This window comes from Puma concolor, chromosome B4 (assembly GCF_028749965.1).
Source record: "Puma concolor isolate L17-30 chromosome B4, mPumCon1.1.hap2, whole genome shotgun sequence".
Classification (NCBI taxonomy): domain Eukaryota; kingdom Metazoa; phylum Chordata; class Mammalia; order Carnivora; family Felidae; genus Puma; species Puma concolor.
The window spans coordinates 140,503,005-140,525,214 of NC_141673.1; the positions used below are offsets into that span (position 1 = coordinate 140,503,005).

The window sequence follows — 22,210 nt, forward strand, 5'->3', positions numbered from 1 at the left end:
TGTGCTTCCCGGGCCCGTTTATCGGGCGGGACATTTGGGGAAATGCTCCCAGCGCCACGTTCGCGCCCGATAAAAATTCCTTGCGGATAGAATGATCAACGGTTCCACACAAGCGCGCTTAAGCCACCCGCCCTCAGTCGGCCGACACCTAACGCGGGGACCCCACCACGTTCTTGTCCTCGTCCCAGCTCGCAGTGCCGTCTACAAAGTCTGAAACCCAAGGACATTTGCGGAGAAGACCACACGGTTATGGAAACGACGGGCAAAGCTAAACACGAGCACCCACCCCCCAGGTAACAGCCTCACCGCTGCCCCTCTGACCCACTGTGCGCGGCCCCAGAGCAGGCCTGCGTCTCCTCGTCCCAAAGGCCAGAACGTGGCCCGAGATGGCATGGTCCTGGGCCAGGCCGGGGGCAGGGGGACCGGTGGCGGGCAGGGACAGGTACAGACCCCACCGGGGGGGGGGGGGGTGGTGAGCCATGCAGAAGCACTGTGCTTCTCACGCAGCCAGCCATGTGTGGCCCCACGCCAACGGGCCGGCGGGGGTGCCTCCCACGTCCCCGGGTCAGAGGCGAGAAACACCGAGCGTGTCTGCTACGTCACTGGTAACGCCCGTACCCGGGACGTTGGTGGCTTCATCGGTCCCCTGCCTAAGCTTCATCTTCCTACGTGCGGGGCTCTTCCCGGCAAGGGCGCGGCATCCGTCAGGAGTTTCTTACGCTGTTTTTAGGTCAGAGGGTACTCGGTCTGTTGCCCACAGTCCTTTCTCGGAACCCGTCACGTTGAAGGTGACGGCAATGTCTTACCGCACACGTGTCCCTGCTGCACCCTCAGCCCAAGTGTCTGCTAAGTGTGACCGTCAGTGGCCTATGCCACACGCTTAAAGACATCCCCGCAGGGCAGCGGTGACACGGCAGGGAAATTCACCAGGCACGGGGACTCTGTCCTGAGAGCTGACCTCGTGTGCCTCCCCGGGGCTAATAACGCACGGCGGGAGACGCAGACGACAGCCGCGAGGACGGGAAAAGCCTGGTTCTGGGCGACCGGTAAACGATCCAACCGGAGGCACGCCCAGAGGGGCGGGGGCCACAAGGGGGAGCTGGGGGGCTGTGACCTGGGCCGCACGGCGTGTGCGGAAACGGTCAGAGCGCAGGTCTGTTCACGCTGGTAGGCGCAGGAGGAACAGGAAGCAGATTTCCTCCCCAGGTTCGACTTCTTTTGCGGCCACGGCCTCTGCGACCTCAAGCACCAGCGGCCGCCGCGCAGGGACAACAGCGCTCTGGGCGTTTCTCTCCCGCACTCTGCATCGCTGGGGAGCAGACGGACCCACGAGGAGCCGGCAGACCCGACGCCCTGAGCTCAACCTCGCTTCAGAGCCCCACACTTCCCACGTGTCTCCAAGTCCGTCCCCGCCGGAAATCCCACGGCTGTCACCCGTCACGGTTAGAGCGGTGTGACCGGAGCCGCTGCGAGGCACGGGAAACAGGACGCGCGTTACCTCCGAGAGCTTGACACACATCTTCTCCTGCCAGCCTTCTTCCGGGGGAGATTCTGGAAGGAACACCCAGTCTGCCCCGCAGGCCAGGGCGCTCACCAGGGCTAGGTACCTATTCGGAAAGGGCGGTGGCTTCGTAAGGCAGCGGCGGGCTCCCGCGTGGACCGGCCAAGGGGCCGGGCTGAGGGTCCTCGCCACGCAGACGGCACGTGCACATACATACCCGCAGTGTCTCCCCATGACCTCAAGCACAAAGGTCCTCTGGTGGCTGCAAAAGACACAAGGAAACATCCACTTACCACCCCTGGGAACAGCATGAAAAGCACAGAGAGAGGCACTGTGACAGCCAAGTCAGAAGCAAAGCCTGCTTCCTGCCGATGGCAGTGCCTAAGTTCAGAGAGCGCCCACTTTCTACAAGATGCTACACCGCAGCCCAGAACGCCCACCAGGGGACCTCCCGGGGTCGGGACTGAGGTCTACACCGCAGCACAGAATGCCCACCAGGGGACCTCCCGGGGTCGGGACTGAGGTCCACACCGCAGCACAGAATGCCCACCAGGGGACCTCCCAGTGTCAGGACTGAGGTCCACACCGCAGCCCAGAACGCCCACCAGGGGACCTGCCGGGGTCGGGACTGAGGTCCACACCGCAGCCCAGAACGCCCACCAGGGGACCTCCCGGGGTCGGGACTGAGGTCTACACCGCAGCACAGAATGCCCACCAGGGGACCTCCCGGGGTCGGGACTGAGGTCCACACAGCAGCACAGAATGCCCACCAGGGGACCTCCCAGTGTCAGGACTGAGGTCCACACCGCAGCCCAGAACGCCCACCAGGGGACCTCCCGGGGTCAGGACTGAGGTCCACACCGCAGCCCAGAACGCCCACCAGGGGACCTCCCAGGGTCGGGACTGAGGTCCACACCGCAGCCAGAACGCCCACCAGGGGACCTCCCAGAGTCGGGACTGAGGTCCACACCGCAGCACAGAACGCCCACCAGGGGACCTCCCAGAGTCAGGACTGAGGTCCACACTGCAGCACAGAACGCTCACCAGGGTTGGGACTGAGGTCTACACCGCAGCACAGAACACCCACCACAGGACCTCCCGGGATCGGGACTGAGGTCCACACCGCAGCCCAGAACGCCCACCAGGGGACCTCCGGGGTCGGGACTGAGGTCCACACCGCAGCACAGAATGCCCACCAGGGGACCTCCCAGTGTCAGGACTGAGGTCCACACTGCAGCACAGAACGCCCACCAGGGTTGGGACTGAGGTCTACACCGCAGCACAGAACACCCACCACAGGACCTCCCGGGGTCAGGACTGAGGTCCACACCACAGCCCAGAACGCCCACCAGGGGACCTCCCGGGGTCGGGACTGAGGTCCACCCCGCAGCCCAGAACGCCCACCAGGGGACCTCCCGGGGCTGTCAGGGACATCTGCACCGCGGCCCGTCCCAGCCGGGCGCTCGCTCCCCGGCTCACCTCTGGGCAGTGGTCATGATGGCGTCCACGACCTCGATAATCCTGTGCAAGGCGGAGTCGGTGCCGATGGTCATGTCAGTGCCGCAGAAGTCGTTGTCGATGGAGCCAACCATGCCCACGACGTTGAGGTAGGCGTGCTTCTGCACCTCCTCCCTGTCGATGTCGCCTGTGTGGGACACAGACCGCAGGCCCTGAACACGGGCCGCCGCCGACCCCGCAGGCACTCGGCCAGCGAGAAGCGGGGCGTCCCAGAGAGAAAAAGCTGCCACTCCGCCCCGGTTTCCCACGTGTCGTTGTGTTTTCTGAACAAGCTCAGTCTGCGCGCTGAGGGCACGGCAGCCAGCCTGCGGCCAGGAGATGTCACCAGCCGGGCACAGGGGCTCAGCGCAGAAAGGGAACGGGGAGCACGCCGCGTCCGGCTTTAGTAAAACCCGACGTCTCTCCGTCAGCGGCCTCGGGCAGGTGTCCCTCCGTGTGAGGGGGTGTCACTCGCACAGACCCGGGAGCTTCGGGACGCTGCGTGTGCTCCCGCAGATTTCTCACCGACGTGGGGGGCGGTGGTGGGGACCCGCTTCCGGGTCTCGGGAGAGAGCTGCCGAGGGGGGCGCGGGCAGGGACTCGGCGGTGACCCCCCTGTGCCGCCACAGAGCCTGCTGTGGGCCCGAGTGCAGCGGGCGGCAGGTGCCGCGGGACCCGACGGCCGCCCGCCCATCCACGCACGGACAGCGCAGACTTGGGGCCCCTGCTCCTGCCAGGTTCCCGCCCGTCAGAAGGGGCTGTCCCTTGAGGCCATGAGCTGCCGCGGGCCGCGTCGGATGCCAAGCCTCACCTCCGCATCAGCACCCTTCCAAGGTACGGGCCGCGGAACACAGAAGGTCCTCCGCTACAAGTCACCTCAAGTCTCGCAACAAGGCAGACACCGGGGGGCCCCCGGCAGAGCCGGACGCACGGGGTGGTGGACACCCGCACCCTCACCTCCAAACGCCCCGCGACCGTCAGCTGGGCGGACGCGTGAGTTCGGAGCGCTCCGAGGGGAACGGCAAATGAACGGAGGGAACAGAAAACCCCCCGGGGGACAGGCGGGCGCACAGACGTACCATTTTCGGCCAGCTCTTTGAGCAGCCCGCTCCACTCCTTCCGGAAGATGTTGGCCCCGGTGAGACTTCCGTCCCCGCCGATCACACACAGGTTGGTGATGCCCCGCTGAACCAGGTTCCCAGCGGCTTTCAGCCGACCCTCCCGGGTGCGGAAGGCCTTGCAGCGAGCGCTGCCTATGATGGTGCCTCCCTGGAAAGAAACCAGACCACGTGTCCCTGCCTCCTCCCCGCAGGAGCTGACACGGGGCGTTACCAGCGCGTCAGTGGACACGCAGAGAACACAGGAGCCCGCAAGATAACCCAGCCGTCCCCAGGCCTGGGCTGAAGCAGGACAGCGGGGGCGGCCACGCGCCCCCATCCACCGAGCCTCCCACGGGCAGGCGCGGGCCAGCCGCCCGGGTACCAAGGCCCCCGTTCTCCTGGAGCTCCCCATGCGGGCAGAATAGAAACCTGTGAGCCAAAGAGTTTTGTGTCTTAACATCTCCCCCCACTCCCCCCGCCCTCTATTAAAGGCTAAGTCGTAAGAAAACTTCAGTTGGATCACCCACATTTCCAGGAGAGACAAGTCAGGGCTCTTCACACTCGGTCTCTCAAAACTGAAAGACCCCTAGTCACGAGTTAAAAGAAAGCAGGGGCGCCTGGGGGGCTCAGTCTGTGAAGCGTCCGACTTCGGCTCAGGTCATGGTCTCCCAGGTCTGTGAGTTCGAGCCCCACGTTGGGCTCTGTGCTGACAGCTCGGGGCCTGGAGCTGCTTCGGATTCTGTGCCTCCCTCTCTCTCTGCCCCACCCCTGCTCACGCTCTGTCTCTGTCTCTCAAAAATAAACATTAAAAAAAAATTAAAGAAGTAAAAAATAAATAAAAGAAAGCAGGATTTCTTTACATACATCGTGAATTCATTTATAACACCTCCATTTGCACACAATCTTTCACGTACGGGCTCAGTTCATAAGGCAAGTGCTCTGCACCCCAAGGAGCCCGTGCAACTGACGGGAAGTATGGCGGAGACAGCGGCACGGTGTGGCCCAGCAAAGGCGAGCCGGGGCGGAAGGTGCTGGGCAAGGACAAAGAGGGACTGGTCACTCCGACGTGACCGAGAGCGACTCGAGGGTCCTGGGATTGCTGACAACTGGAGGTCAAGCGGGCACAGCCCATAAACACCGAGGGGCTCGCGGGGCCTCAGGAGCTAAGCCATGACTGAGGATCGCCAACGAGTCGCCCTCCACGCCCCGCACAACCCCGCCTGGGTTCCCATCTCCCTGGGCGGTCGCGGCACCAGACCGGAAATGGTCCTGTCACACGTGGGTTTGCTGCCTGGAATTCAGAAGACGCGTCCTCATTTTTTGCAAATAGCGTTCTAAGTGCTGACGGCTGTAAACGTCCCTCCGGCCTTTTTCCGGGGAGGGCAGAGGATAGGACCTACGAGTGTGTAACCAGCCTTACAACGTACACCCGGCGATCCCCTCCCCACCGGGGGCCACGGAGATGTAACGCACCTAGAGCGTGATGTAAGTTGGGGCGCACAACGTGCTGATTTGATACATGCACGCGTTGCGAAGGGATCACCACGAGAAGGCTCACTGACCTGCTTATCCGTTCACGTTCGCTTTCTTTTGTGGTGAGAGCGTTTAATATCTACTCTCGGCAACTTTCAGCATCATATCATACAGCGTTGTTAAGAGTTTTTAAGGCCTAGGACACGATGATTCAACGCACTTCTACACTGTGAAATGATCGCCATAACCAAGTTCATTACCACCTCCATCACCTCCGTAACCTCTGTGCGCGCCCGTGTGTGTTGAGAACGAAGATCTACTCCCTTAGCAACTCTCGAGTGTACAAAACAGAATTATTAAGCATAGCCACCATGCTGTACGTTAGGTGTGGAGGTTACTCACCCCCAACCTGGGAGTCCGTGCCCTTGGACCAGCGACTCCCCGTTTCCCCCACCCCCAGCCCTGGGCGGCCACCGCTCTGCTCTGTTTCTGCGGGTTCAGCTTTTCTAGATCTCACCTGCACGTGAGACCGTACGGACGTTGTCTGGGTCTGACTCATCCCCCCTCAGCACAACACCCCGAGGTCGGCCCGTGCCGTCCCGAGTTGCGGGACTTCCTTCCTTCCTACGGTGAATACATTCCACTCACAGTCAGACACCATCTACTCCGTCCGTCCTTCTGTCGCACGAGCACCTTCAGCGAGAGTCTATCAGTCTGGTTTCCTTCTACTGAAAAACGCTCAACGTGAGCGACACGTTAACTGGTGCGGAACCACCAGTAAAGACCTGTGTTGTGAAATCCATCCTTTCCCTGCCATCCATTCTCCACCGGTTCAGGCCTTCACGGAGCGACCGTGTTTGGGGAATTCATCCGGCACGAGACATCCGGGCAGGCTCCTTTTACGTTCCGGGTCGGCACCCGTCTTGCCCACAGCAGCACGGTCCCACGGCTGTGCACGGCCAAAGCCAGCAGCCACATCTGGCTCAGCCCGGCACAGGGAGCTGTGTTCCCACTGAAGCCCGCAGCCCTCGGAGGCCAACAGCAGGGATCGTTCCCAGGCCCGGTGACTCTCGAAAATCCAGCAGGCACCAACAAGCTGAAGCTGCCTCAACATTAATCCGGCCTTAAAAAACCAGAAACAGGGGCGCCTGGGTGGCTCAGTCGGTTGAGTGGCCGACTTCGGCTCAGGTCATGATCTAGCGGTCCGTGAGTTCGAGCCCCGCGTCGGGCTCTGTGCTGACCGCTCGGAGCCTGGAGCCTGCTTCCGATTCTGTGTCTCCCTCTCTCTGACCCTCCCCTGTTCATGCTCTGTCTCTCCCTGTCTCAAAAATAAATAAAACGTTAAAAAAAAAAAATTAAAAAAAAACCAGAAACAAACCCGAAATCCACGACAAGGCCCACAAGTGAACCCCAGCTGTCACGCGTGACTCTCCAGTGCAAGAATAATCCTCTGCTGGCACGATGCAAAGCGTGTTAAAAAGTTTAATTAAGCCACCGATTGAGGATGTGTCCTTACCCCAGAAGTGGACGAGGACGGTAATGCCAGCCAGCACGTCAACGCGCCTCCAGCATCACCGGAGCCGAAGGACCAAAGGTTTCCAACTACCAGAGTGACTTACTTTGGAGACACAGGGACTATGGGAAGTGAGCACGTACCACTTGCAGAATGCTGGAGACGCTTTCCCAGTTGGCTTCCACGATGTTACTGCCGCCATCAACCATGCCTTGGTAACCCTGCGGAAAGAGGGTGGACATCCTTGTAAAAAAAAAAACAAAAAAAAACCACACTGGGTTCAACTCTACTGAGACGTCAGATCCACCTGTACATTCTGTGAAAAAGTAAGTGCGAGGAGTGAGGAAGGACTCTGAGCCCCTAGGACCCCAGCGGTTCCGAGCAGGGTGCCACCTGTGCTGCTTCTAGGCGGCAAATGTGCACAAAAGCTTCCTCAGTCTAACCCCCAACAAATGGGAACTTCTTGCCAGACTCGTCCGGGGCCCTACGGGGACTAAGCCAGTTTGTCTGTCACCTGACAGCTCCACGCAGGCTGAAAGGGGAGATACTTCCCCTAACGCTGATCGTAATGTGACAAACTCATGTGCAAACAGTGGTGTCAATCGTTGCGCATGCAAGAAAGCATTCCTGTCTGGGCCTCAGTTTCCCTGGGCCGCTATCCGTGCCGCTCTCGACACACACGCCGTACCGTGTTCGGCTTCTGAAAAGCACGGCTGAGGATCACCGCAGCCATCGGTCGGCCTCACCCTGTGCTTAGCTGCATCTGACTCGCCGGAGGGGGCGGTGAGCCAGTGGGGGTCAAGGCGCCCGAGGACCAGGACCTTCTGGCTCTAAGGGCATCTCGCTCTTCCCCAGAGACCACACGAGATCGAGGAAGACAGACACACCCATTTGCGTCTTTACCGCCCGGACTCTCTCCCCAGGACATTTAACCTTAAAAAGGAACAGGCACTAACCACTTTGAAAGTTGATCATAATAGATTGTTACGGTGGATTCGTATCTCCTACCCTCGTGGAGGTCATGAGGAAAGAAAAAAGTAAGGATTTTTTCAAAATGAAATGGCCCACCAAGTAGGGAACCGTGTGTGAAAGTTAATCAACAGGGCAGGAGCCTTTACAGGCAATCATTGCGTGAACCTGTGCTTACCCGTCAAAAATATGTTCCCATATGATGTAACGTACCGTGTTAATACACTGTATCGTAATAATATATGATACACGTTAACATATTATATCGTATACCATGACATACGATACATTACTGTTATCTTTACATCCTGAAACATCGTATTATAAAACTTATTATTTCTGTGTTATATAGCGAGAATACATACATGATGTATGTCTATAAATTATACAGAATGAACCTGCCTTCAACCTCTCTTTGTTCTGTTTCACTCCAGACCACCTCTCTTTCCTGTTTGTCACACACATAACACCAGGCTATCAACACACACCTGTGTCTGTGTATATATTTTTATAGGCTACATAGATACGCATTGTACGTAACACGTAATATGTTGCGTACAATATACAACCATATACGTTTACAAAACAGCAATATAATTACAATCGTAAATATAGCAAATACATACTTTATATGTTACACAGAACATAGGTTGCATACAATGTATTATAGTCACATAATGTTTTACACCGTATAGTATGCGAACATCTAAATACATATACACCCATGCACATGTCACAGTCTGGTGTTCTGTGTGACAAACAGCAGAGGGACAAATGGAATGGACTAAAGTGGGGCAGAGGAGCCGTGAGCAGATTCGCCTTGGAGCTGGTGGGCCTCCCCACGCCTCCTGTACTGAGGACGTGACCCCCGGGCTCAGGCTCCCCACAACCCCCAGAACAGGCCGTCTTCGTGGGGCAGCGACAAAGCCTACCAGGTGTGTGTTTTTAGCCCTGTCCATATAACGTATGGGGCCGCCGAGGATGTCTGTGGAGGGTGACGTGGGCCAGGCCCGGCCCCTGGAAGGGGGGCTCCCGAGAGGTGTGAGTTGTGCTGTGCCAGCTGTGAGTCACCAACCACACACGCTGCCCCGGGACCAATGCAAAGGCAGGCCCTCCCTGCTTCTAAGGGACTCCCAGGGACAGTGAGCAGCGTGTTACAAACAGGTAGAGAGACGGGTAGCCAGACAGACAGACAGACAGAGAGCAGGGAGAGGACGCAGAGGGAGGGAGCCTCCGGCCTCAGGACTGCCTGTCACCAAGCCCTGCCAAGTAACTCCCCAGTTTCTGCTAAGAACTAACCCCCCCACCCCCCGTCACTCTGCACGCACCACACGCCATGCCATTCCTCAGATACGGGAACAGCACTCAACGTCCGTGGCGGTGCCGGCTTTCCAAGCTCCGTTCTCTGAAGCCTGGGATGCAGGGACACAGCACGTGTCACCGGACACAGGCCTGCGCTGAACTGGACCCAGCGCACAGCACGATGCTTCAGCCCCAAACCCGCGCGGGCCTGATGACGAGAGAAAACATCTTGAACGAGGCCAGAACGGCAGGTGAAAACCAGGGCCGTCCCGTGCACGGCAGGGTGACGCGCACCAACCCCTCGGCAACACCCAGAAAGCCAACACGCCGCTCCCCCGCTCCGACGGCCGCCAGAGTAATTCCGGCACCCTCCGTCCTGAGGTCACCAAGGACACCCAGGGGAAGGGGCCGCCCCGGGTGCCCCAGTGCCGGCGAGGACGCGGAGGCCGGGGCAGTGTCCCCAGCTTGTCGAGGGCCGTCTCCACTGCACCTGGCTGGCGGCACGGTCCCCTGGACAGTTCGGGCGACTCGCGTGCCCCGCACGGCATTCCACAGCTTCTGCCCCCAGGCGCCTCTGTGGGGAATGCAAATTTCCCTCTGCCTGTATTGTCACCGCCCAGCCTTGAACACTGACTCAACAAAAACATTTCCGAATCCCTTTGCTCCTGGAGTAGGAACGTGGGAAATCCTCCTAGAAAACATGACACACATTTGGAAAGGCAGAATAGCCTCCCAAGATGGTTTATTTTGCGCAGCGCGGCTGTCTACGGGAAAGGAAGCACCCGTGGGCTGGGCCGCAGGAAGTGACTGGCAGGGGCCGGGGGCTCGGGCACATCTGAGCGCAGTTTTAAGCCGTCCTTCGCTTCCCAGGAAGACGTGACTAAATCAAGAAGGCCGGTTTTACACAAACGTACCATAATTTACAAGCTCGGATGAGCTGTTTTCCACTGAAGCCTCTTTGGAGGTTTGAATGCCTATTCCAATACAGCCAAGAGCGCCCAAAATATTTTCTGCCATCCTCTTTGGAGTCTGACTTCAGAGCGAGTTCCATGACTCACACGGGAGTAAAGACACGCAAAAGCTGGAAGAACTGCACTGAGTTTTTACCCCAGAGTAACGCTCCCCGCCTGGCTGGCCCTCGTTTGCACGGTGTTGAGCCAGAGAGAGACCCTTCGCGGCCGCACCAAGTGTGACGACCTGTGGAGGCTTCAAGCGGCACCTCTTGGTGATGTCCCCAAACGTGCCCCAGACTCTGAAGTCAGTTTGACCCCCTTGGAACCGTCCTGAGCAATGTCCAGGGAGGCCTGGGGGCCCAGTCTGTCCCCAGGACCCCGTGCTGCCTTCAGAGGTCACTCTGACCTGCATTTTTAGGCACCTGTTAAATCGGCTCTGAGGAGAGTCGGAACCAGTCCACGGTGGGTGGCTTCCTCTCACAAGAGACCTCATACTGCGTAATTTTTTTTAATTAAAGGCCCAGAAGGAAACCGGAGTCCCATGCTACGGGAAGGACGCTTTGTGATTTAGAAGGCTCATGTTGCAGGCGTCCACCCTTCTCCCCCAGCCGGGCGATCCTCCTTCCGGATCCCGTTTCTGGCATTTTTCGCCCAGCATCTCGCCGTCTGAGTGGCACACGTTCCAGCTGCCAGCGGAGACGCTGTAGCCAAGATCGCGACCGCGAAGCGTCTTCTAGGTGTGACCACTGACGCCAGAGACCTCTCCCGGGCTTCTGCTGCTTTGCGTAGATACGTGTTTTGGCTTCCCGCTTTAGTCCTTCACAAACGAGAGCACGTCACCGACAGGACTTAACGGCAAGCACACGAGAGGTGCGCTCTCGACCGCTGGAGGCTTTGGAGTCAGGAAATGCCATCCTGCTAAACCAGGTGGGCGTGAGACAGCGGCGGGCACAGGTCCTCCACGGTGGTGCCTTCGAAGTCCAGGAACGTCGGCTGTTTTGCTACAGGAGGTTCTGGGCGGACCCCCCGGTGACACAGCAGGCCCTCCCAGACCCAGCGCCCAGTTCACCGCACCCCCCCCCCCCCCCCCCCCGCCCAACCCCAGGGCTCTTGGGGCTCCGGATGCTCCAGCCTAGCGGGCCTGAGAGCGCTCAGGGGCCGGGACCTCGGGGACGATGCCCCAGAGCCGCCTCCGCACGTGTCCCTCCGAGCTGCGGTCAGACTCTCGAATTCTAGAACAGGACGGGCCCCGGTGGAGCCCTGCACGGTGTGCCTGTGGAGACCGGCCGGTCCACCAGCGTGCTGCGTTAGCCCCCTGGCGTTATCGGATGTCTCCACGCCGAAGCGGATAACACAGAGTCCCAGGCCGATCACAAAACCCACAGCCACAGCGGGTCACGGCAAATCAGCATGACAGGGCCCCGCGGTGATAACGCAGGGCGGGGCAAAGGCCCGGAAGGAGATTATATTTCCGAGATTAAAACACTAAACTGGGAACCGGGGCAAGGCCGTGTCAAGCAGGACCAGCGTGTGGACGGTCCGAGGACGGGTCGCGGAGCGGGCCCTCAGCGGGAGAGACGCTCAGCCCTATGCCCGTTACCTCTGTCATCCGGCTGCGTGCGGCCACAGGACCTTTGTGAACCCAGTAACCGTGCGGACGGGCCTGCTGGAGCCGGGCAGCCGACCCCGCAAGTCAGCTGCAAGGGACACACACTTGACTGCTTGTTCGGGCCATCCTACTACTGTTTTTAGACAGGTGCTTTGTGGGTTAGTAGTTCTGACTCTAAGGAAGTTAAAATGTAGAAACAGTTAAGTGTCAAACCTGCAGGAGAAGAGAGTGTGGTTCTGGTCACCTGGCCTTCCCAGCACTCGGGGTGGAGAGTGGGGAGAGGCAGAGGCAGGGGTGGGGCAGGTCCGAGCAGGCCAGCACGCCCCCCAGAAGTCACCCTGGGCATCCTGGCCTGCTCGCCCCCCCGGTCAGGAGCACGGGGGGCACCCACGTCCCACCACACCCGGACGCCCCACGCCCAGCAGAGGAGGGCAGGCCAGGAGGGGACCGCTGCTGTCCCACCCGGCCTGGCTGGAAAGTGGGGGGTTAGATGGTCACTGTCTTTCTGCCCCGAGCATGACATTTCCTGCTTAAAGACGGTGAACGCAGGCAGCCCGTCAGAAGTCACGTGCCCCGTGGCAAATGGGGTTTCTGTTCAGAAGGGGAAAATGACACCCCTCTGTTAACAGATTAGAGCTGGTTTATCAGGGTATTAAGTCAGCTTTGATGAGCAGGGTCTCCGCCTGCAGCCCAAGCCGGCCAGGCCGGGGTTGCCGCTCTGACCTGGCCGAGGCCCCTCTCTCCAGGAAGTCTGACATACGTGCTTTTAACAAGAAGGTCGGCTGCTGAATGTGCCAGGAATCATTCCTGCCTTTATTCAGGGTTCGGAAGACCAGAGATGGGCCTGTGGGTATTTCCAGGTCTGTGTGCCCATGCCCAACTGGTAAGCGCTATCTCAGAGAGGAGAGACTCCGGGCGCCTGGGGTGGGGGATCAGTCCCCTGAGCGTCCACCTCTTGGTTTCGGCTCCGGTCATGATCCCAGGGTCGTGGGATCGAGCCCCGCGTCGGGCTGTGCTCTGAGCAAGGAGCCTGCCTGGGATTCTGTCTCCCTCTGCCCCTCCCCAGGTCCCCGCCTCTCTCCGTAAAATAAAAAAATAAACACACAAAAAAGAGGAAAGACTTTTAAGTGAGTCATGTTTAAAGAGCTATAATTTCTGTAAATCTGCAGAAAAACCTTCTGCTAATAGAATTTTGAGTCTGCAGATTATAGGAGACAGAACTGGCCTCCTGTTTCTAGCAACCAAAGACAGGAGGAACAGAGGACTTAACGGCCCTCCTCAACCCCGGGACCTCGTCCTGGGCACAGTCCTGTGAAACCATGTGACGTGCTCGTCATCGCCGTCCCCGAACAGCTAGAGACACCTGTAGGTCTCTAAGGAAAAACCCGAGCCTCGAAGGAAAAGGAGAAAAAGCGACAAGTGACTCACCAGGTGGAACGAACGGGTTAACCGGCCACCCGCCCCCTCCTCCCCAGACGGTGCCCAAGGGCTCAGCACAACAGCACGTGGTCCTGGCCCGGATTTACAGCAGTCCCGGCTGCAGCCAGACAGAACAATCCGGGTGCCAGACCTGGAGCAGGACTGCCAGCGTTTTCCCATCAATACGCTTCCCACAAACTTTCTGCTGAGGGGAAAAACCTCAAAACCCTTCCTTTATGTAACACTAACCCGTTTAACTCTTTAGACGCGTGGGGAACCTCGAAAGCTCCAGTCAAGCGCCGGGCGGGGTGGGGGGCTATACACACCGACAGGCAGCTGGATAGCCTGCCGAGTGAGGTTTTGGAGAAAGAAAACCAAACGTCTTGTAAATCTGAGCCCCAAGAGGTCTCGGACGGCCGTCCCCAACGGGGGTCACTGTGCCCACCAGCACCACTGCCCGCGTCTGGAGACACTTCTGTGACGACCGTGGGGAAGGGGGTGGTCCCGGCCGGTGCCCCCTGCCCGTCCTAGGGACGGTCACACTAGGCGGGTGGGTAAAGGATGAGCATTCTGCTGCCCAAATGAATTAGGAAAAAACCCAGCAGATTTCAGAGTCGGTTGGATTCCAAAGACAGGGTCCTTTACGTCGGTGACAAAGAGCTGATGGCACCTGAACGGATTCAGTTCGATGAGATGCTATCGGTTCCCAGTGCAAAGTCCGAGGGTGGGAGGCGACAGAGTTTTGAGTGAGCCCAGGACGGCCCCCCACGGGGACAGAAAGGACAGGCTGTTCCCTAGAATTCCTCTTTTGGGGGTGGGGGGGAGGGGTGTCACGAGAAGCAAGGTGTCTTGTCCCGACAGATGCCTTCGGTTCAAGGGAGCCCCTCTCCAGGCTGCCCCCGTTAGCTCCCCATCGCTGGGACTCACGGGCCGGCCGTTCCTGGGGCCGAGCCACAGACACCGCCCTCTGCTCTTGTCCCCGGCACCTTCTTCCCGAGGTGCCAGTCACCAGTAAAGCACTTATTACACCACCCTGCACACAGACCCTCCCTGAAAGAAATGGGATCTGTTCAGACTCAGGATCCGCACTGCCCACCTGCGGGAGGGGCGGGATGCCGGGCTCGCCCGGCCGACAGGACCCCACCCACCCCACCCCTCCAGGGAGGGCACCGAGAATACGGCCCCAAAAGTGGTCGGGACGAAAGCAGGCAGCGGAGCCCACGATGGGGAGAAGAAGTCTGCTTTCCTGTGTCAAGACTCTTCCAGAGAATACCCAAGATGCTCTTCTCCCAAGGAACCCACGTTCCTGCGGGCGGGCATAGCTGATGTGCCCCAAGGCGATTCCTGACTGGGGACACTGTGAAGTCTGGTAGTAGAGATCTCATCTGACTATCCCATCTCAATACCCCCAGGACACAGGGCCAGTGACGACAAACAAAACCACAACAGAACTCTTAAACCAGACAAGGATTAATGCTGACAGTTACTAGGCCGGATTCAACACCCAAAGGTTTGGCATGCACGCGGCCACCAGGCCCACCGCACGCCCTCCGCCTGTTGACCTGGGCAGCGTGGACATTCGGGGCCAGGTAACTAACTCCCTGTGTGGCCGCTGTTCTGGGCACCGCAGGGAGCTGTGTGGCGTCCCTGGTCCCCAGGCACCACATGGCGGGAGCCCTAATAACGTGACAGCCACGAAATGTCTGCAGACATCAGCGTCCCCGGGGGTAGTACGTACCATCCCCGTCACTGGCCGGATGGGGGACTGGGGCTTTCTCCCCAGCTCTGCCCGTGACGAAAAGACACAGAAAAAGCAAAGTCTCTTTTTTTGAAAGACACACACCAGTCAGTTTCTTCAACTATGAAATAACGGAAATGACTTCCTTCCCCTCCCTCCAGCACCCGCAGTCACCCTCCAGTCCCAGTGGCCGCTGGTGACAGAGCTGGAGCCTGGAGAACCCCCACAGCGTCCCTAGCGAGGGGGACAAACACTGTGGGGCCCACGTGCTGCACGCCCAGAGTCCAGGCAGAATCGTCTGCACTGAATCGAAAACACGCTGTCGGTCACGAGAGAGGAACCTGGTCCGAGTCCGCCCCAGCCCCCAGCAGGCAGGAGGAGGGGGGGGTTCCGGCTGGAGCTCCAAGGCAGAGGCAGCCCCTCCCCAGGGTGAAATGGAACCAGATGGAAAGGCAGAGGGCATCGGTGCGCATGCACGCGGTCCCCGGCAGCGGCAGGAACACACGCGGGCAACTGTAGCAAGCTAAACACCCACCGGAGGTGCGGGCTCTGTCCACACCAGCGCCCCGGCCCAGGGCCAATGGCCACAGGGGTGACGTGACCCCGAAGACACCCCAGACAATGCTTTGATTGGGCCCATCCTTTTCACAGCTCCCAAATTGGAGAGACGCAAACCCCAGAGCCACAGAGCCGCAGCTCGGAAGAGCAAAGCCAAGAACGGGGCAAAAAAAACACCTTTCCAGCAAACACACAAACTGTTATCCAGCCCTACGAGCAAAGGCTTGTGACCCGCCCCTTCCCAGAAGGAGGAGAGCCCAGGCCAGCTCTGGGGGGCCAGGGCAGGGTGGGGGGGAGGTCAGGGCCTGGAGCCGGTTTCAGGAACCACTGTGGCAAAATACCAACCCCCCCCCCCCCACTATCCCTGCCGCACGGGCCATCCCGTCGGCGCCTTGTGCTGGGATCGCGGTAATCGCACAAAACACCTAATGGCTTCACACACCATCACGGGTCTCCTGTGTCAGGACATTTGAAAAGTGGGGTGTCACCAGTCGCACGGGAGAGGAATGATCCCACAAACGAGGGGTCACGTAAATGGGAGTCCCCAGTGGTGGGATATCGCAGAAACCTGAAGTGTGGAGAGGGATCGTGGCGGAAAACACTGCACAAAATATATTTGCTGTAGTTTTTTTTTAATTTTAAATGTTTATTTTTGAGAGAGAGAGAGAGCGTGTGAGCAGGAGAGGGGCAGAGAGAGAGGGAGACACAGAATCGGAAGCAGGCTCCAGGCTCCGAGCCGTCAGCCCAGAGCCCGACGCGGGGCTCGAACCCACGGACCGCGAGATCGTGACCTGAGCCAAAGTCGGACGCTCAACCGACGCAGCCCCCCCAGGCGCCCCCCTATTTGCTGTAATTTTTATAGCATTCAGATCCCCTTCTAGACTCTCACATACAGTCTTGGGGAGGATCAGAATAAGAGACGAATGTGCTCTCTTCTTTCCGTGTTTTCCGCTTTGTTAGGTTTCATAAATTTAAAACCTAAATAGAGATTATTTATCCCTCATAGTTTTTGACATAAACGCCCGGGTCCAAACTACACGGGCGCCTCCACTCCAAACCTCGCCTACCGCTACGTGGTCAGCCCCTGGAAAGTGGGACATCACAGCCCGTGGCCCCCGGCTCACCTCAGACTCTTCATTTGAAGTCGGTACGGAAAGGGTTGCCGGGGAGGTGGTCTGGGTTTCCCGGTGGTGACACAAAGCTCAAAGTGGCCTCTTTCTGCCAGTTACCTCAATGTTTATTCGCGTTCAGCCCCATAATGAGTGACAGATCACTTCCGTAAGGAAGGAGGGCTGCAGACAAATACGGTCATCCCACGGGGCCAGCAGGTAACACGAAGCGGCATTTTGCGCCCCGTGTGGTCCCCCCCAGCCCCTCACCCCTGGCACAAACCTCACAGACCTGCACCCAGACCAGGAGTGCGACCTCCCCACTCCCTGGGGCACCCCCCCCCCTCCCTGCACACGGGGCCCTGCTGTGGCCTGAGGGCCGTGCCCACCACCCGTCATCTCGTGTTGGGTCAACAGCGCCCGGGCAAGCGTGAGGCACGGGTCCCCGAGTCAGAGAAAGCGTGAGGGAGACGCAACACTGACCTCATAGATAAAGTACACCTTGGCCCCCACGTATATTCCCATGCGCACCACAGCACGGACAGCAGCATTCATACCTGCGGAAGGAAGGGGACAGAGTCAGTGACCAGACTGTGGCGATTCGCGTGCTGCCATTTAACCCGCTGTGACCATGGGGGACCCACGAGCCCGTGCGGCGGGCTCCTCACACGGACGACGGGCCTGGCGTGCACGTCCGGGGTCAGGGCCAGGCGGCCGGTGCGCTGAGGGCACACGGCCGGGGCGCGTCACTGTCCGAGAGCCCGGGGCACCCTGACGGTCACCGCAGACAGAGGCGGGACCCCGGCCCGGAGGAGTTGGTAGGCAACACAGCCCATCGGCGAGACAGCAGAGAGACCGGGGCTTATCTGTAGTTAGACAGACTCAACTTGACACGGACGAGGGCTGCCTCTGCGACCGGAGGAGGGAAATCGTTATTTCGTTAGCAGCTGGCAGTGTAAAGAATGTCTCAGTGAAGGGCCTTAAATTCAAACTAAGTCACGCCGTTTATTAAAAGAAAAGCCAGACCAATACGGTATGAATAAATACCTCCTCAAGATAAATCTCGGACATGCTCCACACTTGCCCAGAGGACACTACCTAAAGGGGATTAAAGCGGTTTTGTGCGACACAGCCTCGTGCTCTCACGACGCCCCGACTCGCTCTCCACGGGAGCCCCACTTTTGAGCGGCGCACCTGGGCCGGGTAAGCCCTGGGGAGAGCAGAGGGAACAGGAAACTGCAAACCCTGTGTCATCACTAAGAGGCCGGCCCACGAGGCCAGGATTCGGGAGGGGACAGTCGGTCCCAGGCCTCGAACAGGCAGCTCCCGGCTCCTAGCCGACATGCGGGACACCGGGTCGCTCCCCTGCCTCCCCCGCTAACTCACGTTTCAGACACAAATGTCAGGACTGCAGAGGCTGGAGAACACGGGCCACGCAGGAAAGGCCACCCCTGGTAATACACGGAAGGCACCTGGCTCCCAGGAGCGTTACAGACACGGACACGAAATTCGTACGTACTGGGTGGGCAAAGCCACCCAGAAGACAGGCAGAGATGGTCACAGCTGAGCCACGTCTGAGACCCGAGAACACGGCTGTCGGCTCTCAAAGGCTACAGTAGTCACGTGGCTGGACGAGCATGGGGCCCAGACCTTAGAAATAAGTCCACGTTTAACGCACACGTAAAACGTACACGTCCATGGACACGTGCACATCTGCGAGCCATCACTTCCCGGTCGAACCCCGTTTGAGGACCTATGGATTAACAGCTGTTCGGTCCTCCAGACCCTCAGACGCTGCACATCAGGGCACAGCCTCCACACCCCCCACGTGCTGCCTTTCCCGTACGTGCTCTCCGTGCTGCTGCCCACGCTGGACCCACACACCACGACAGCCTCTGCCCTCGAAACTCGCATTTCTCCCCACGTTTGCCCCGCATCCCGCCCTGGAACGGCTGTATGTCTTTGGTTAGTTACGACACAAGTAATTTATAAACACGTTCTTCTTGTTAAAAAACTACGGGGCGCCTGGGTGGCTCGGTCAGTTAAGCGGCCGACTTCGGCTGAGGTCACGATCTCGCAGTCTGTGGGTTCGAGCCCACGATCTCGTGGTCCGTGCTGACAGCTCGGAGCCTGGAGCCTGCTTCGGATTCTGGGTCTCCCTCTCTCTGCCCCTTCCCCTGCTCACGGTCTGTCTCTCACTCTCTCAAAAATAAATAAACATTAAAAAAATTTTTTTTAAATATTACAGGGCGCCTGGGTGGCTCAGCCAGTTAAGCGTCTGACTCTTGATTTCGGCTCAGGTCTTCATCATGGCTCATGAGATTTCGGCTCTGCGGGGTCAGCAAGGATTCTCCCTCTCTCTCTGTCCCTTCCTACCCCCCTTCCTCTCGCTCGCTCTCTCAAAATAAATAAGTTCATTTGTCCATTTAAAATGTTTATTTTGAGACAGAGCATGTGCACACGTGCACGCGCACACACACACACGCACACACACAGGTGCACACACAGGTGGGGGAGGGGCAGAGAGTGAGAATCTCAAGCAGGCTCATGCTTAGCACAGATCAATGACATCATGACCTGAGCTGAAATCAAGAGTCAGATGCTTAACCGACGGAGCCCCCCAGGCGCCCCGGGGTCTCCTGCGTTGGCACCCACAAACTCGGATATGCCCATGTCCCTGCCCTCGATTCGACAGGGCCTGTACGCGTCGAGCCAAACTCCTCAGGGACAGGTTGTCCAGCACGGGGACTCTATCTACCTGCTCGGCCCCACCTGGATGCTCGACCTTGAATCTCACAGTCGGTCGTCTCCACAGCACAAGCCCACAGCTCCCCCCGAAATGTCACCGCGTCCCGGTCAGACACGCTGGATGCCCTCCCTCGACCTGCAGATGGGGCTCCAGACCCCCAGACAGACTCCCTGCGAGCCCCCACCCACCCCTCGTCCCTGGAGGAGTGGCACAGTGTGGGCTCTCACACCTGTGCGGGCGGCCTGTGGGTCCCCCGCGGCCGTGTCAGGTGGGCGGCTGGGGGGACAACACAGCTGCTTAGCTTCCCCCCAACAGGCTCCAGGATTCCGGGGCTTACGCTGCAGCCACCGTCACAGGGAAACTGACCCCGAGCCCTTCAATGGCACCGTCACTGGGTGGGAATTATGATAAACACCGACTCCAGACCGTCACCCTCCTGAACGCCCCTCCTTTACGAGGCGTCATTCCCAAGGGGCCCCTCACACAGGCACGATAAATGGGGCTTTTGCGCCATGTAGGTGGCTGAAGGAAGGAACTGTGACAAGTAGACATGATCCGGAGGGGACGCCCCCGAGTCCCTGTGGGATAAAAGCCTGCCCCGACTGTAACCTGTCATCGGAGGCCCCCTGCCTGCATCCCACCCCTGCAGTCACCTCTGCACCCCACCCACCCCTGCAGTCACCCCTGCCTCCCACCCCTGCACTCACCTCTGCAGTCACCCCTGCCTCCCACCCCTGCACTCACCTCTGCAGTCACCCCTGCCTCCCACCCCTGCACTCACCTCTGCACCCCACCCCTGCATCCTACCCCTGTGGTCACCCCTGCCTCCCACCCCTGCACTCACCTCTGCAGTCATCCCTGCATCCCACCCCTGCATCCTCCCTCTGCACTCACCCCTGCACTCACTTCTGCACCCCACCCCTGCATCCCACTCAGTGCCCACCTAGCACTGGGTATCCCCCTGGGTCCTGGCAGAGTCCCTGGGGGCTTCTGGGGTAGGGAGGAGCCTGAGCATTTCCACCAAGTTCCCGGGGAGGAGCAGATGGAGGACAGTCCGGCCAGTACATCCTGAAAACCCCCTCCAAGACTCACTGGGCTTTAACTCACTTACTTGCAAGTGAGTCATCTAGTGAAGCCAGCCGGCCTCTTGCCACAGCTCGGAGCTCCGCCTGGGGCCTGGGGAGGGGCCATGCCTGTGGCTAATAACCAGCTGGGGTGGACGCTCACAGGAAGCCTGTGGGGTCCGGAGCCCCCCTGGGCGGATGAGGAAGTCAGGCTCCGAGCACAGAAACTGAGACGCCAAGGGAACAAAACCCAGCGGGTAAGCCTTGGCCTTCAGTCAGACTTAGAGCTGGTGCAGATTCTGCAGCAGGAAGGCTGTGCTGGAATCCCCAAAGCCAACCGCGAGGGATCCAGATGCCCCCTGGGCCCCAATTCCTGTCTAAGTGCTCGGGGCGGGGCCTGTGGGTTAGTCAGCCCTCGTGGGTCCTCCTCCCACCGGGCGGGGTTGGGCCCGGCAGGTAGCCGCCTTCCAGGGAGGGGACCCAGGAGGACAAAAGCCAGGGAAACGGGAAGACACCCCTGCTCCCCAACAGCTTGCATCACAGGGTTCCTTCCTCGTGCTTTCGCTTTTGCTTCGGTGGCCACGTCGGGGAATTAAAGCAACTCTCCTAATTGTTATCATGGGGAAACGTTATGTTGCTGGCGAGTCAGAATCTTAGTGCTTCGAGAGCAGTCGCCTCGTCGTTCGCAGAAATGTAAACCCGGCCTTCAGGGAATGTGGAGTCTGGTTACGGGCACCCAGAATGACCAAACCTTGGGAAAACGAGGGGGCGGCGAGGTGGGAAATGTGTGCTGGTGACTTGGGACGCAGCAGAAAGATCGGACCCTTAAGTTGTTCTGATCTTACGTATTCGCTGCTTCTCACCGAACTAGGGTGCAGGTAAGAGGGTCTGGTCAGATCTTCCCTCCCTGGAGGTCAGGGAGCGCCGTGGACCTGTTTCCAAACGCTTCCTGAGGTCTGTTCTGATGACGTTGAAACTCTGAGGAATCTTGGGGCGCCTGGGTGGCTCAGTCGGCCAAGCGTCTGACTCGCGGTTTCAGCTCGGGTCCTGATCTCAGGGTTTGTGGGATCGAGCCCTGTGTCGGGCTCTGTGCTGACAGTGCAGAGTCTGCTCGGGAGTCTCTGTCTCCCTCCCTCTCTGCCCCTCCCCTTCCCTCTCTCTCTCTCTCAAAAATAAATAACAAGTAAACTTAAGTGTCGGGCTCTGTGCTGACAATGCAGAGTCTGCTTGGGAGTCTCTGTCTCCCTCTCTCTCTCTCAAAAATAAGTAACAAGTAAACTTAAAAACAAAAAAGAAAAGAAACTTCATCTGTAAGAAGTAAGGGATATGCTGATTCTAATAAAACGAGTGGGGCTCATCTTGTGTTTCCCACGTGATCAGAAGAGTATAATCAACCTCCTGACTTAACCCTCTTAACGGTATGGAGCGATTTTCCCCACGCGTCACCTTCCCTTCCCTAATTAGTCCCTACTTAAATTCCTTTCGGAAAAATAAAGCCCAGCTGTTCAGCCCTCTCACCGGCCTCTGTCTGAATTCACGCGCCTCTTTGTACCGAAGCAGCCGTCAGCGTGTGTCAGAAAACAAGCTAAAGGACCGTTATCTTGCTCTTGCTCCTGCTCCTAAGATTCTCCATTAAGCCTCCCCGTTTAAAAATGT

The 22,210-nt window shown here is 58.9% G+C and overlaps 1 protein-coding gene across 3 annotated transcripts in view; it reads right to left on the reverse strand.

Moving 5' to 3' along the window:
• The window catches only part of PFKP (phosphofructokinase, platelet), a 52,301-nt gene that overhangs the window by 22,370 nt on the left and 7,721 nt on the right, over nt 1–22,210 (reverse strand). For 2 of the 3 annotated variants that reach the window (XM_086715059.1, XM_086715057.1), the window contains exons 2-7: nt 17,225–17,298; nt 7,228–7,305; nt 4,078–4,267; nt 2,981–3,146; nt 1,719–1,763; nt 1,499–1,607 (exon numbers count right to left, since the gene is read on the reverse strand). In XM_086715059.1, coding sequence (XP_086571185.1) covers nt 1,499–1,607; nt 1,719–1,763; nt 2,981–3,146; nt 4,078–4,267; nt 7,228–7,305; nt 17,225–17,298 — 662 coding nt within the window. The remainder of the gene's footprint in view (nt 1–1,498; nt 1,608–1,718; nt 1,764–2,980; nt 3,147–4,077; nt 4,268–7,227; nt 7,306–17,224; nt 17,299–22,210) is intronic. The other variant, XM_086715058.1, reaches the window with a different exon arrangement.